The 12,746-nt window shown below is 62.7% G+C and overlaps 2 protein-coding genes across 5 annotated transcripts in view; both read left to right on the top strand.

Annotated features, from left to right (window-relative positions):
* Window positions 1–6,404, top strand: part of CCDC88B (coiled-coil and HOOK domain protein 88B) — a 14,184-nt gene extending 7,780 nt beyond the window's left edge. Inside the window, exons 15-27 of the mRNA XM_007462061.1 lie at window positions 364–491; window positions 569–686; window positions 1,443–1,538; window positions 1,620–1,760; window positions 2,142–2,398; window positions 2,744–2,887; window positions 3,093–3,279; window positions 3,425–3,570; window positions 3,792–3,890; window positions 4,084–4,250; window positions 4,800–5,006; window positions 5,169–5,237; window positions 5,917–6,404. Coding sequence (XP_007462123.1) covers window positions 364–491; window positions 569–686; window positions 1,443–1,538; window positions 1,620–1,760; window positions 2,142–2,398; window positions 2,744–2,887; window positions 3,093–3,279; window positions 3,425–3,570; window positions 3,792–3,890; window positions 4,084–4,250; window positions 4,800–5,006; window positions 5,169–5,237; window positions 5,917–5,972 — 1,815 coding nt within the window. The 3' untranslated portion in view covers window positions 5,973–6,404. The remainder of the gene's footprint in view (window positions 1–363; window positions 492–568; window positions 687–1,442; window positions 1,539–1,619; window positions 1,761–2,141; window positions 2,399–2,743; window positions 2,888–3,092; window positions 3,280–3,424; window positions 3,571–3,791; window positions 3,891–4,083; window positions 4,251–4,799; window positions 5,007–5,168; window positions 5,238–5,916) is intronic.
* A 1,924-nt stretch (window positions 6,405–8,328) lies between these two features.
* Window positions 8,329–12,746, top strand: part of RPS6KA4 (ribosomal protein S6 kinase A4) — a 10,663-nt gene continuing 6,245 nt past the window's right edge. The window contains exons 1-8 of one of the 4 annotated variants that reach the window (XM_007462059.1): window positions 8,329–8,464; window positions 8,567–8,638; window positions 9,333–9,551; window positions 9,647–9,762; window positions 10,246–10,353; window positions 10,561–10,641; window positions 10,722–10,825; window positions 10,922–11,072. In XM_007462059.1, the coding sequence (XP_007462121.1) occupies window positions 8,410–8,464; window positions 8,567–8,638; window positions 9,333–9,551; window positions 9,647–9,762; window positions 10,246–10,353; window positions 10,561–10,641; window positions 10,722–10,825; window positions 10,922–11,072 (906 nt within the window). In that variant the 5' untranslated portion in view covers window positions 8,329–8,409. The remainder of the gene's footprint in view (window positions 8,465–8,566; window positions 8,639–9,332; window positions 9,552–9,646; window positions 9,763–10,245; window positions 10,354–10,560; window positions 10,642–10,721; window positions 10,826–10,921; window positions 11,073–12,746) is intronic. The other 3 variants (XM_007462057.1, XM_007462060.1, XM_007462058.1) reach the window with 3 other exon arrangements.

The raw sequence follows: 12,746 nt of genomic DNA, 5'->3' as shown, positions 1-12,746 counted from the left end.
TCTTTCCCTCACATGGCCTGTGTGGCCTCAGAACGTAGGGTGAATCCAGCTGTCACTGGACACGTGAGGAACCATGGGCTCAGAGAGGTGAAGACGTTTGCCCAGCGAGTGTCTCTGACTCCTGGCCCAGGGGCCTCCCTCACACCCTGGCAGGCTTATAATCCCCAGCTCTTTCATACCCACTCTCCAAGGCGACCAGGCCTTGTTCCCATTTTACAGATGGGGGAGTAGAGCCCCAAAGGGTTAAAGATATTTGCCCAGGGTGACAAAGCAAGGACAGAAAGCCGGGTCTCCTGACTCTCAGGCCTGGGTGAGGGTGGTGGTCTGCCCTTCTGGCCCTGAGGCTTCTCTGCCTTCCCTCAGGAGCTAGAGAAGGCCATGGTGCAGGGCCAGGAGCTGGGGGCCCGGCTGGAGCATCTGCAGAGTGAGCTGGAACGGGCGGCTCTGGAGCACCAGGAATTTCTGCGGGAACAGGAGTTCCAGCACCAAAGGTGGGGTGTTGCCCGAGGGGCAGAGAGGGGCAGGCAAGGACTTGGGGAGGGCTGGGGGCCAACACTTCTCCCGGCAGGTACCAGGGCCTGGAGCAGCGGCTGGAAGCTGAGCTGCAGGTGGCGGCCACCAGCAAGGAGGAGGCGCTGCTGGCACTCAAAAAGAGGGCCGTGCAGCTGGAGGAGGAGCTGTTCCAGGTGAGGCCACGTGCTTGCTGGGGCCTCGGCCCACTCCTCCCTCCGTCCTGCATACAGACAGCCAGGGCCGCGCGCACTCGTATCGCCCCCGCGACCTTGCCCCTCACTCTTGGCCAGTTGCTCGCCTTGTGCCCCGACTGGGGGCCTGTAGGAGGGAGCACTGTGCTGGGAGCCAGGCGGCTCTGCCCGGGCCTCGTCTCCCCCATTCCTCAAATGGGCAGAGCCTGGCGGCTTTACTCTGAGGCAACTGCTGTGTCCCTCATGCATGGCCTCCACCACTTCCTGAGCTCAACGACTCTTGTCCTAAGTCGGGAATCGTTTCTGATAGTCCTGTTGCATGCGGGCTCAGCGCCGCTCTGGTACGGCCCCATACCTGGTTGCCACCGCCCTCAGGGAGCCCACTGTCCACCTGGGACAGAGGCAAGAACACAGGCGACCATAGCCAGTGGGCCCCCAGCAGACTGCTTAGCTGGCAGGTGTGGGATTGATCGGGGGAGGTTTTCTGGAGAAAGCTGTGTTGAAACTGGGGCCCAGAGGAGGAGTACGATGTGCAGAAGCAACAGCTCGGGCAGAGGCCGGGCTCTGCTGCAGAACCGAGAGAAGGTGCCAAGGGCAGGGTGGAGAGTGACGGAGCAAGGAGGGCAGGGCTGCGGGATGCTGGGCAGTGGGGGGAAGTGTGACGGGGGAGGACTGCCAAAGCGGGTAAGGGTCTGCTGCGCTGTGCCCAGGCCACTGCCGCTCCCTCTCTCCTTGCAGCTGCGCCAGGGTGCCGTGGGACAGGGGCCTGAGAAGCAGGCTGAGCCGAGGGTCACGGAGGCCCAGAGCGCGCGGCTCATTGAGGTGGAGCGCAGTGTGAGTGTTGCCGTGGTGGGCACGGGGCTGGGGGTGTGCCCCAGAGGCCTGGCATCGGCTAACCCCCTCCCTGCCGGGCAGAACGCAACGCTGGCCGCCGAGAAGGCGGCTCTGCAGGGGCAGCTGCAGTACCTGGAGGGGCAGCTAGGAAGCCTGCAGGGGCGTGCCCAGGAGCTGCTCCTGCAGAGTCAGCGGGCACAGGAGCACAGCAGCTGCCTGCAGGTGGGTGACGGCCTGCGTACCTGTCCCCTGCCCCGTCGCTGCCCACTTCCTGCCGCTTCCCCCGACCCTGCCACTTCCCCTGTCCATACCCCCTCTGCCTGCCTCCAGCCCCCACATCAGTGCCCACTTCACCCCGTCTCCAGCCCTCTTCCCCACAGCCAGCCATTAGTCCCTCCCGCTTACCCTGCCCCGACCCCAGCCCTATCTGTGCCATCCCTGCCTTGTGCCACTTGCCCTCCCCTCCACGGCTGCCTCCGCCTTCGGATCCCTAGACCGCTCTCTCATTTCCTCTGCCCCTCCCTCTGCTGTTTGCCCCCATCCCTTACCCCCTTTCCGGCCGGGGACGTCACCCAGCAGGCCCTGCTCCCTCCTCTGGCCTAGGCTGAGAAGTCTGTACTGGAGCTGCAGGGCCAGGAGCTGCACAGGAAGCTGGGGGTGCTGGAGGAAGAGGTGCAGGTGGCGCGGCGCTCCCAGGAGGAGACCCGTGGGCAGCAGCAGGCCCTGCTTCGGGATCACGAGGCCCTGGCACAGCTGCAGCGGCGGCAGGAGGCTGAGCTAGAGGGACTGCTGGCCCGGCACCGCGACCTCAAGGCCAACATGCGGTCACTGGAGCTGGCCCACCGGGAGCTGCAGGGCCGGTGAGCCTCCTCCAAACTCCCAGCTCCTCTCCTGGGCACCCCCTACCTGCCCAGAGCAGATTCCCTGGGTGGGTCTGATGCCACCAAGGCAGCAGTGCCACCAGTGGACCCACCTCCATTGCTGTGCCCTCTTGTGTGGCTGGGCTCTCTACACTTCCGGGGTGGGCTCACCCTGGGGCTCATCAGTGGTCGGGAGTGGTGGGCGCCTGGCACAGCGTTCTGCCCTGTGGCTTTGCCCCGGGGCTTATGCTTAGGAGACGATGGACTTACAGGTCCAGACGGTACAGTTACCTACACACCCTGGCGTCGGTCCCTGCGGCCCCCTTAGCTCCTTATTCATTGCAGGCACGAGCAGCTGCAGGCCCAGAGGGCCCATGTGGAGGCGCAGGAGGTGGCCCTGTTGGCAGAGCGCGAACGCCTGATGCAGGACGGGCAACGGCAGCGGGGCCTGGAGGAGGAGCTCCGGAGGCTGCAGAGTGAGCATGACAGGTACCAGCCCTGGCACAGCCCCTCGCCCCTTGGGCCAGTTCTCAGTGTTCCCATCTGTGAAGTGGGATGGTGGTGAGTTGGTCGCTTTCCCCGTGGGGTCCTGCTTTGCCTCCTCTCCCCATCAAGGCTCCTCTGGCCCTCATGAGGGGCCTGGGGGTGGGGTGGGGCAAGTCCCCTTGGAGAGCAGCTCTCCTTGCCTCTGCAGAGCTCAGATGCTGCTGGCGGAGGTGTCCCAGGAGCGAGGTGAGCTGCAGGGGGAACGCGGGGAGCTGCGGGGCCGGCTGGCGAGGCTGGAGCTGGAGCGGGCACAGCTGGAGGCGCAGAGCCTGCGACTGCGAGAGTCCAACCAGCAGCTGGACCTGAGCGCCTGCCGGCTGGCCACACAGTGTGAGGTGTGGTGAGGGGTGGGTGGTGGCTGGGGAGGAAGGTTGTCTTGGAGGGGGCGTCGGGGGCTGGCAGGAGTGTGGAGAGAGTGGAAGGCGGCGGCCCTGAGCCCTGTTAAGCACCCCCGCTTGTCCTGCCGCCTGCCCCTGACAGCTGTTGACGGAGCTCCGGAGCGCCCAGGAAGAGGAGAACCGGCAGCTGCTGGCCGAGGTGCAGGCTCTGAGCCGGGAGAACCGGGAGCTCCTGGAGCGCAGCCTGGAGAGCCGGGACCACCTGCACCGCGAGCAGCGCGAGTACCTGTGAGGGGCCGGCGTGGCTGCCCCTTGGGTTGTTTATGGGGAGACGCCCTGGGGCGGCCTGGGAAAAGGGGGAGGCTGACCCCCAGGGGCTCGGGGCAGGGGGGATTTATCAGCCCATCCTGGGGTATGTCAGGCTGTGTTAACGGGCAGGGTTGTACCAGGGTGTACCCCGTGTTCCTGCCCAGGCCTCAAGCCCACCTCCTCTGTCCCCATCCTCCCAGGGACCAGCTCAATGCCCTGCGCTGGGAGAAGCAGAAGCTGGTGGAGAAAATCATGGACCAGTACCGTGTGCTGGAACCTGGGCCCCTGCCCCGGACCAAGTGAGAGGCCCCTCCATCCTGGTGGGCCTGGGAGCGTCCCTACCTAGCCCCTGCCCTGCCCTGCCCTTCGAGCCTGGCCCAGCCCAGGTCTGGGTCCCAGTGAGGGTTTGCCTGGCCTTTGCCATCCCGGACATGGCCTCTTGTCCCTCCTTCCTCCCTGGCCTTAGCCCCTCTTGTGCCCTCTTGCCCCCAGGAAGGGCAGCTGGCTGGCAGACAAGGTGAAGAGGCTGATGCGGCCCCGGCGGGAGGGGGGCCCCCATGGGGGTCTGCGCCTGGGGGCCGATGGGGCTGGCAGCACCGAGAGCCTAGGGGGCCCCCCAGAGACGGAGCTCTCCGAGGGCAGGGAGGCGGATGGCACAGGTGGGTCTAGGGGTCAGGTGACCAAGATGGTCCCTACCCCGTGTCCCCTACCCCCTGCCCCCAGGGCTTGCCAATGCCTCTGGTCTTCCTGTGTGGCTTGCACAGTGCTCCCTGCTGGCCGTCCCTACTGCAACCTCTCCCCCAGATGGTTCCAGTAGCCCTTTGCCCTGCATCCCTGCTGTGTCCCCCTTGGCTGGCACCTCCCTTCTGCCTGCGCTGCCACCCACGCCATCCTACCCAACCACAGCGGTACCTAGGACCTCGGAGCAGCAGGGTACTTTAGTGAGAAGCCATTTATCCCCGTCAGCAGATGAGGAAACTGAGGCCCGGGGAGGGGAAGCACCTTGCCCAAGATCACACAGTGAGTTAGTGTCAGAACCAGCACAGGGTCCAGCCTCCTGTCGCCACCTTCACTGGCCCCTTCCGCCCTCACCTCTGCAGCTGCCTGTGCCCTGTGGCCCCTGTGCAGCTTCTCCTTGCTGGCCCCTCCACTCTGCCCAGCCCCTCCTGGCACTGCTCCGATACCCTCCCTGCCTGTGCCTCTTGCAGGGCCCCCCTCACCGGCACCCGTACGCCGGGCCCAGAGCTCCCTGTGCCTGCGGGATGAGACCCTGGCAGGTGGGCAGCGGCGGAAACTCAGCTCAAGATTTCCTGTGGGGCGAAGCTCTGAGTCATTCAGCCCCGGGGACACCCCGCGGCAGAGATTCCGACAGCGGCGCCCAGGCCCGCTGGGGGCACCCAGCTCCCATGGCAAAGGTGAGGGAAAAGGTCCCTCCTCCCATTAGCCCCCCAGTTCCCTGTGGACCCACCAGCTCCATGGGGGAGGGGGCTTCCTTCCTGTCTCCTATGTCTCCCCACAAGCCCTGTTGCCTCTGTGTTGGTCCTCATGGCCCAGTGGCTGCCTTGTGCCCCCCCCAGGACCTGGCGTGGGATGGGATGGCTCTGTCGAGACCCTGGCGGAGCGCGAAGCAGATGCCAACAGAGAGGGTGAGTGGGGGCCTGGGAGGGAGGGCGGGTAATTGCCCTGCCTGGGGCCCCTGGCAGGCCTCAGTCACCCATTCACTCATTTGACAATGAACCTTTACGATGTGCCCGGTGATGTGCTAGCTGGGGATACAGCAGGGAACATTCTGGCGTGGGGAGGTGGGAGACAGCAAATAATGTGCATAAAAATAATAATTATCTACAACAGCTCATCCAATAGAAACCTGATGTGAGCTCCAGGTGTAATTAGAAATTTTTCAGTAGCCTCATCAGGAGTAGAAAGAGACATGTAAAATTAATTTTAATAACATTTTGTTTAACTCAGTTTGCCTAAACTATTATCATTTTAATGTGTAGTCAGTGTAAAAGTCATTAATGAGGTATTTTATATTATTTTTTTCACACTAAGTCTGAAGTCCAGTGGTATTTTACACCCAAGCACACTGCAGTTCAGACCGGCCACATCTCACATGCCCAGTCCTATACCGGGCAGCTCAGCCCTAGGATATTAGGAGGTGACAGTGTTCCGGGAAGACAGGAGAGCAGGGCGAGTGAGATCAGGAGCATCGGGTGGCAGGTGGCAGAGGGAACAGCCGAAGCGAAGGCCTGGCATGTCTGAGGCCTGGCAGGGCAGCCGGGAGTCCCCCGAGGGAGCGAGCCTGAGCTGAGCTTTTCCCTCCAGACGTCGAGGTGCAGGAATTGGAGAAACGGGCTCTCGCCCCTTCCCTCAGCCAGTGACACTGCGTGGATGGCGAGCTTGGGAGTGGAGTCTCCTCGACTCTGGAGTCTCACCGGGGGCGCCAGGCAGCCCAAGAATTTGGGGAGGCAGGGCACTTGTGGCGAATCCTTGGACAGGGAGGCCTGGGCCCCCAGATCCTCCACAGCCTGCACTGGGGCCCTGAGCTGGAGCTGGGATGACTTTGTGGACAGGGGCGATGGCCGGCCCCCACAAACAGCTCCCGCCTGGGGCTCCACCATGCGGCCCTTGCTGAGAGGGTGGTCTCCAGGACACCCCCCCAGCTGAAGGAGGCAGGCAGGAGTGGGCAAGAGAGCCCCCTGCCCGGTCCAGACGGTGAGCCAAGGACCATTTCCTGGGGACTGTGGCCTGGGCCCATCTCTGAGCCTTAGCTGGGATGTGAGGGACACGAGAATAAAGCTGGGATGCAACCACCTGAATCTGTGCTCTGTGTCTACCAGCCGCATCTAGGAGCCACTAGGTGCCAGGGACACATGTGGTCTGGAATCCTTCTCTGCCGGCAGAGGCCTGTGGCCATTGGCCTCCTTGCCCTTCATGGGGCAGCAAAGGGCTTTCTTCAGGGGAGGGGCCCGCTGGGCTGGCCTGGATGTCGCAGCGGTGGGGGGAGGGGGCAGAGGTTCTGGGTAGCCGGCAGAGTGGGTGGGCTCTGAGTCTGGGCTCAGCCTTTGCTTGAAAGGTGGGGTCTGGGCTCCCGAGTGTGGGGCAGAAGTACCCAGAGGGCCTGCGCCCGCCCCCTGTACCCTCTTCTCTCCTTTTATTTCCTCCTGCCTCCTCGTCCTCTCTCCTCCATGCCTTTGGGGCTGAGCCCCTCCCCAGGGAATTTACCACCCTTGGGGTGTCGCCTGGTGTCGGGGGCTGTTGTGGAGGGACACACGAGGTGGGAAGGACGCCTGAGTCTCTGACCAGAGCCTCTAGGATGACGCCCGGGAAGGGGGCCATAAGCCTGGGCGGCAGGATGTGAGTCAAGGCACCTGGGGCCGCCCAGAGTAGGGTGGGGCTGCCCGGCTGAGGTGAGGCAACCTGAATCTGGGGGTGGGAAGAGCTGGGAGGGGTGGCCAGGCCAGCCTCCCCAGAGTGACCTACCGCAGCCTGACTCACAGGGTTTCCACAGCCCTCCCCTTGGGGATAACCCACCGCTCTGCCTTCCTTCTCTCAGCCTGAGTTTCTGAGGTTGGTGGCATGGGAGTGGACCCCCCTGGCCTCCAGTGGGGCTGAACAGCTGGAAGCCCCTCCTACAGGCCTCAGGGTGGGGGGCTTTGATGGCTGCCCCACCCTATTGGTGGCCCCTGTCAGTTGTCAGGGAGGGGGACAAGGCTCTGGGCCTGATGGGGAGAGCAGGCCACCCCTATGTGGCTCTGACACCCCTTTTCGAGGTCTACTTTGTGCCAGGCTTGGGGAACCACAAGGGGCAGAGCCACATCGGGGTGTGCGCACTGGGTGGGCTGTGAAGGGTGGCTGGGGGCTGAGGTGCTTTTATAGGTCCGCTTGCTTTACAGAGATTCGGTCAGAAAATCGGCTGCCCCTCCCTGCTGGGAGTCGGGCTGGGCTCCCTCTCGGTGCCCCTTGTAGGTAAGGGGAGCCCAGAGACAGGGCTTGGTCCTCAGGGTGCCTGTGCCCCCAGGCCTCCCCTGCAAAGGCAAGTCTACAGGGGAGAGTGTCTCGCTGGCTGCCGGGGGTATAGACAGGGAGCTGGGCTGGGCTGGGTGGCTTCTGGGACCCTCTTAGCCTGCCCAGCACCAAGAGTGAGAGCCACGCTGAGTGAGAGGTGCAGGGCTAGGGCTGTGCTGGCAGTAGCTGGACAAGGGTGGCCGTGTGGCTTCAGGCTGGCAAGGGGACCGACAGATCCCCTCCCCTATTTGCTGAGGTCAAGGAGTGATCAAAAACGAGGCAAGTGGGTTGTGATTTTTATGAAATCCCTCACTTTTGCTGGTGGCTAAGAATTGGACAGAGCTGCCTGGCTGCCCTTAGGGCTGGCACCCTGGAGGGGAAGGCGGCTCTAAAGTACCTGAGTGGGACCCCCACCCCACTTGGGGCACAGCCTGATGTAGACTTACCGCCCTGGGGCCAACACCTGGCTTGGGAGTGTCCGCCCCACAGAGGCTCCAGGTTATCCACGGACCCCAGGCCTGGCTCCTAAGGGGTGTTCCCAGGTCCCCAGGATGGTCGCCTGGGGCCCAGAGCGCACAGCCCTAGCACCAGCCCCCTGCGCCTGCGGGAGATGGGAGCGCCCGCCCGCCGCCCGGCGCTGTCACGTTCCAGCGCCTGACTCAGGCCGCGCGGGGCGGGGAGCAGGGAGGCGGCGCCGGCGCCCGCCTCAGCCCTGGAGGCGGCACCAGGAAGCTCCCGCCCCGGCCGGAGCCGCCATGTAACCGGCGCCGCCCGGAGCTGAGCCTCGCGGGCCCCAGCGACCCGCGGGCCATGGGGGACGAGGACGAGGACGAGGGCTGTGCGGTGGAGCTGCAGATCACCGAAGGTGGGGCAGCGGTGGCCCGGGGTGCAGGCCCGGTGATGGCTGCCCAGGCCGGCTGGGAGGGTTCATGCACTGGCTGGGTTCATTTGCCCCCTGTGCCCGCAGCCAACCTGACCGGGCACGAGGAGAAGGTGGGCGTGGAGAACTTCCAGCTGCTCAAGGTGCTGGGCACGGGAGGTGAGGAACCCTAGCCACCGGCAGGTGTCCCAGGCATGGTGCCCCGGGCCTCCCGCTTGCACACCCACCTGGGTTGGGCCAGGCCACCGGCAGTGCCCCCCAGCCTCTCCCTGCCTTGCCTGCTTTCCCCTGCCCTGCCATGGTTTGCATGCCGACCCCCAGGGCTGCTCCACGTTGACGTCGCTCCTCCCTGGAAGGTCCTGCCGGATCTGCCAACACTCTTGGGGGCTTGCAGCTCTCCTGTGTGATTTCACAGCTCCTCCCCTTGCGGGATATGAGAGCTCTCTCCCCCACTTTGCAAACTCCCCTCCTCGGGTTTGACCGGCCCTCCCCTGTCTGCATGCACCTCTGCCTCCCTTCCTTGGCTTTGCATCCTCTTGCATCTGTCTCATCTTCCACAGGTTTGCACATGACCCGCCCTCCACCCCACCCCCACCCCCGCTGCAGGCCTCCCGGAGTTGTGTGCCCCCCAGCCTGGTTTGCATATCCCCTCCCTGGTTCTGCTGAGCACCCGCCCCGGGGGTGCGCACACCTTTTCCTTAGAAGGCTCTGCCAGTCTTTGCACACCTGCCTCTCACCCCAGCTCCTTCCCCCGACTTGCACACCCTTCTGGCTTGGCAGCGTGCCCACCCTCAGCAGTCTGCACCACCCTCCTGTTCATGGCCTACCCTCCGCCCACTCGCTGCTCCCACAGCCTACGGGAAGGTGTTCCTGGTGCGGAAGGCGGGCGGGCACGACGCGGGGAAGCTGTATGCCATGAAGGTGCTGCGCAAGGCGGCGCTGGTGCAGCGAGCCAAGACGCAGGAGCACACGCGCACCGAGCGCTCCGTGCTGGAGCTGGTGCGCCAGGCACCCTTCCTGGTCACGCTGCACTACGCCTTCCAGACGGACGCCAAGTTGCACCTCATCCTGGGTAAGGGCAGACACCTTCCAACCCTGGGGGCCATGGAGGCGGGGGGCCACCCAAGGGGGCTACTTTGCAGCTTTCACGCACCCACCCGCCCCCAGACTATGTGAGCGGCGGCGAAATGTTCACCCACCTCTACCAGCGGCAATACTTCAAGGAGGCCGAGGTGCGCGTGTACGGGGGCGAGATCGTGCTGGCCCTGGAACACCTGCACCAGGTGGGTGAGGACCTGGCCACCCGGCTGTGGCTGTGGGGACTGGGCCTGCGCCTTAGAAGGGCCTCGGTGGGGACGGGAGCTGCTCCCCTCAGGCCTCCTGGAAGGTAGGCCCCGGTGCTGCCTGCTGGGGTCTCCTCCCCTGGGGTCTCCTGGAAGGGGCTTTCCTCTCACCGGGAGCTCGAGGCTGCTTCCTGGGGCCACATTCACGGAACTTCTGCAAACGGAGACCTCGTGCCTTGGCTCCCAAAGCCGTCATGAGAAGGGGCTCCTCTCCCTGGGAACTTGGGGCCTGCTCCCCTGCGGGCTCTCCACGGTGTCCTCTTCCTTGCTTTTACATCTTAAATGGCTTTTCCTATCCAATGGCCCAGTCCCTCCCCGGCCCCCGCACCAGCACTGGAGATCCCCTTCCCCAGGGACCAGGTGCAGGGACAGGAGCAGAGGGTGTCGGGGGAGGGATCCTCAGTGCCTTCTTGCTCCTGCCAGCTGGGCATCATCTACCGAGATCTGAAGCTGGAGAACGTGCTCCTGGACTCCGAGGGCCATGTCGTCCTCACGGACTTCGGGCTTAGCAAGGAGTTCCTGACAGAGGAGGTGAGTGAAGGGCGGTCTCGGCCTCCTGCACCCCCGTGCGGGCCCTGCCTTCCCGGCTCCTGCTTCATGCCCGGCTCTGCGTTTCTTGGGGGTGCGGAGGTGAGTAGATCCAGGCCCTACCTTCGGGGAGTTCCCACTGCTCCGACCCTCACAAGTCCATGAGTCTTAACTCTGAGCCTTGGGCGGGCCCCCCCCCCGCCCCCCCAGAAAGAGCGGACCTTCTCCTTCTGTGGCACCGTCGAGTACATGGCCCCCGAGATTATCCGCAGCAAGTCGGGCCACGGCAAGGTAGGTTGGCAGGGGAGCAGAGGGGTGGGCGTGGTGAGGTAGGGGTGGCCGCAGGCCCTCACCCCGGCTCTGCCCTGCAGGCTGTGGACTGGTGGAGCCTCGGCATCCTGCTCTTTGAGCTGCTGACAGGGGCTTCGCCCTTCACCCTGGAGGGCGAGAGGAACACGCAGGCAGAGGTGTCTCGGTGAGCAGGGTTGGAAGCAGAGGGCGGCCGAGGGGCCTGGGCAGGGCTGGAGGGGGGGCTTGCTGCCCCTGACGCCCCCCCCACCAATCCTCCCAGACGGATCCTGAAGTGCTCCCCTCCCTTCCCCCCCCGGATTGGGCCAGTGGCACAGGATCTACTGCAGCGGCTACTTTGCAAGGACCCCAAGAAGCGGCTGGGTGCAGGACACCAGGGGGCGCAGGAAGTTAAGAACCACCCCTTCTTCCAGGTGAGGCTCCTGGCTCGCCCCCATACCTGTCTGCACACACCGGGGCCAGGCTACTGCTCTGGGTTGGGGGACACTGGAGGGATGGTCTGAGGCTGGCCAGTTTCACTTGATTTGGAAAACCTCTCAGATAAAGAAAGCAGGCTTGTCTTCTCAGCCGTCTCTATTGAAACTTGGAAGATGCGGGAAAGCATTCTAGGTTCATTGCCTGGTAGGGCTGGCAGGGACTTGAGAATGAATTCATCAGTCCTTTCATTGGACAGGTTCAGGGCAGCAAGGTGACTTGCCCAAGATCACACAGTAAAAGTGTAGAGCTGGGAACAGACCCCAGGTCTGCTGTCAGCCCAGATCTTATGACTCTTGCATCCACTCAGGGTTTTGGTCTTTGTACCTGTACAGGCTGTGTGCCTCTTTTTCAGATGGACATGTCTGAATCAACCACGTGGGTTTTGTTCACTTGTTAAAAGCACACACAGTTTAAGGTGCAGCGCAGAGTGAATTCTGTCCTTGTGAGACCTCACTGGCTTGGGCACTATGCCTGGCCAGCATCGCTGCCGAGCAGGGCCCTGTGACTGTGAACACCCGTGTCTTGGCCCCTTGCTTGCATTATTTCATGTAAGCCTCAGAACCTTCCTGATCTTCATCTTTACAGATGAGGAAACTGAGGTGCAGAGAGGTTAAGTAATTTGCCCAAGATCACTGAGCTAAGTGATGGAGCTCAGATTTAAACCTGCATCTGGGTGGCTTGAAGGCCCATGCTCTTAACTGTTATGTTCTGTTTACATGTGGGTATTAAATTTGCCTTGTCTGACATAGAAACAGAAGCATCCACTAATGGGCACTTATAGTGGGCCAGGCACCCAGTTACCCTTGCTATGAGTGCCATCTCCTTGAATCTTCCCAGCAAGTACTGCTTGGAAGGGCCCTCAGAGAAGCTTTCTCAGGCGGGAGTCTAAGTCTCTGCGGTGAAGATGTCCCTTTGTGGGCGAAGTGACTGAACAGTGTCAGTTTCCTTAAGTGAATTCCTCAACCCACCCTGAGCACATGCCAGGCCCCAGGTGCTGGGAGTAGGTGGACCAGTAGTCACACTGGAGAGGCGCCCCAAGGTTTTCGAGGCCTGATGGTGCCCTTATTCCCCCTTCTCTTGAGATAGCCTCTTTGGTGATAGCAATGCTCAGGTCCCTGGTGCCAGAACTGGGGCCTTCGAGCCCAGGCCAGGCCTCTAGGCTGCAATTGACAAAAAGTCCAACTCAAGATGGTGATATCTGTGGAACAGAGTCTGGCTGCTAAGAACAGAGATAGGAATGAATAGTGGTCTAAACAAGATAGACGTCTATTTATTTATTTATTTTCTCACATAAAAGAAATCCAGAAGTTGGCAGGCTGGGGCTGCTGTGGTGTCTTCATGAAGCCAAGTTCACTTTTTTTTTTTTTTCTTTTTAAATGCTCCTCTATTCTTAGCACGTAGCCTCTGTCCCCAAGGTTGCCTCGTGGTACAAGATGACTGCTGGAGCTCTTGCTATCTAGGTTGCTCTCCAGGGGGGAAGCACGAAGAAGAAGGAGTGGAAGGGCAAAAAGGGCACCTTATCAACTGTTCACCCTCCTCTTCAGGCTCTTTCCCCGGATTCCTACCTCGTAATTTTTGCTTACCAGTAATTGGTCAATGCTAGCTGCAAG

The sequence above is a fragment of the Lipotes vexillifer genome, unplaced genomic scaffold (genome assembly GCF_000442215.2).
Source record: "Lipotes vexillifer unplaced genomic scaffold, Lipotes_vexillifer_v1.1 scaffold1129, whole genome shotgun sequence".
NCBI classification, from domain to species: Eukaryota; Metazoa; Chordata; class Mammalia; order Artiodactyla; family Lipotidae; genus Lipotes; species Lipotes vexillifer.
This window is presented reverse-complemented; position numbering and strand designations above follow the sequence as displayed.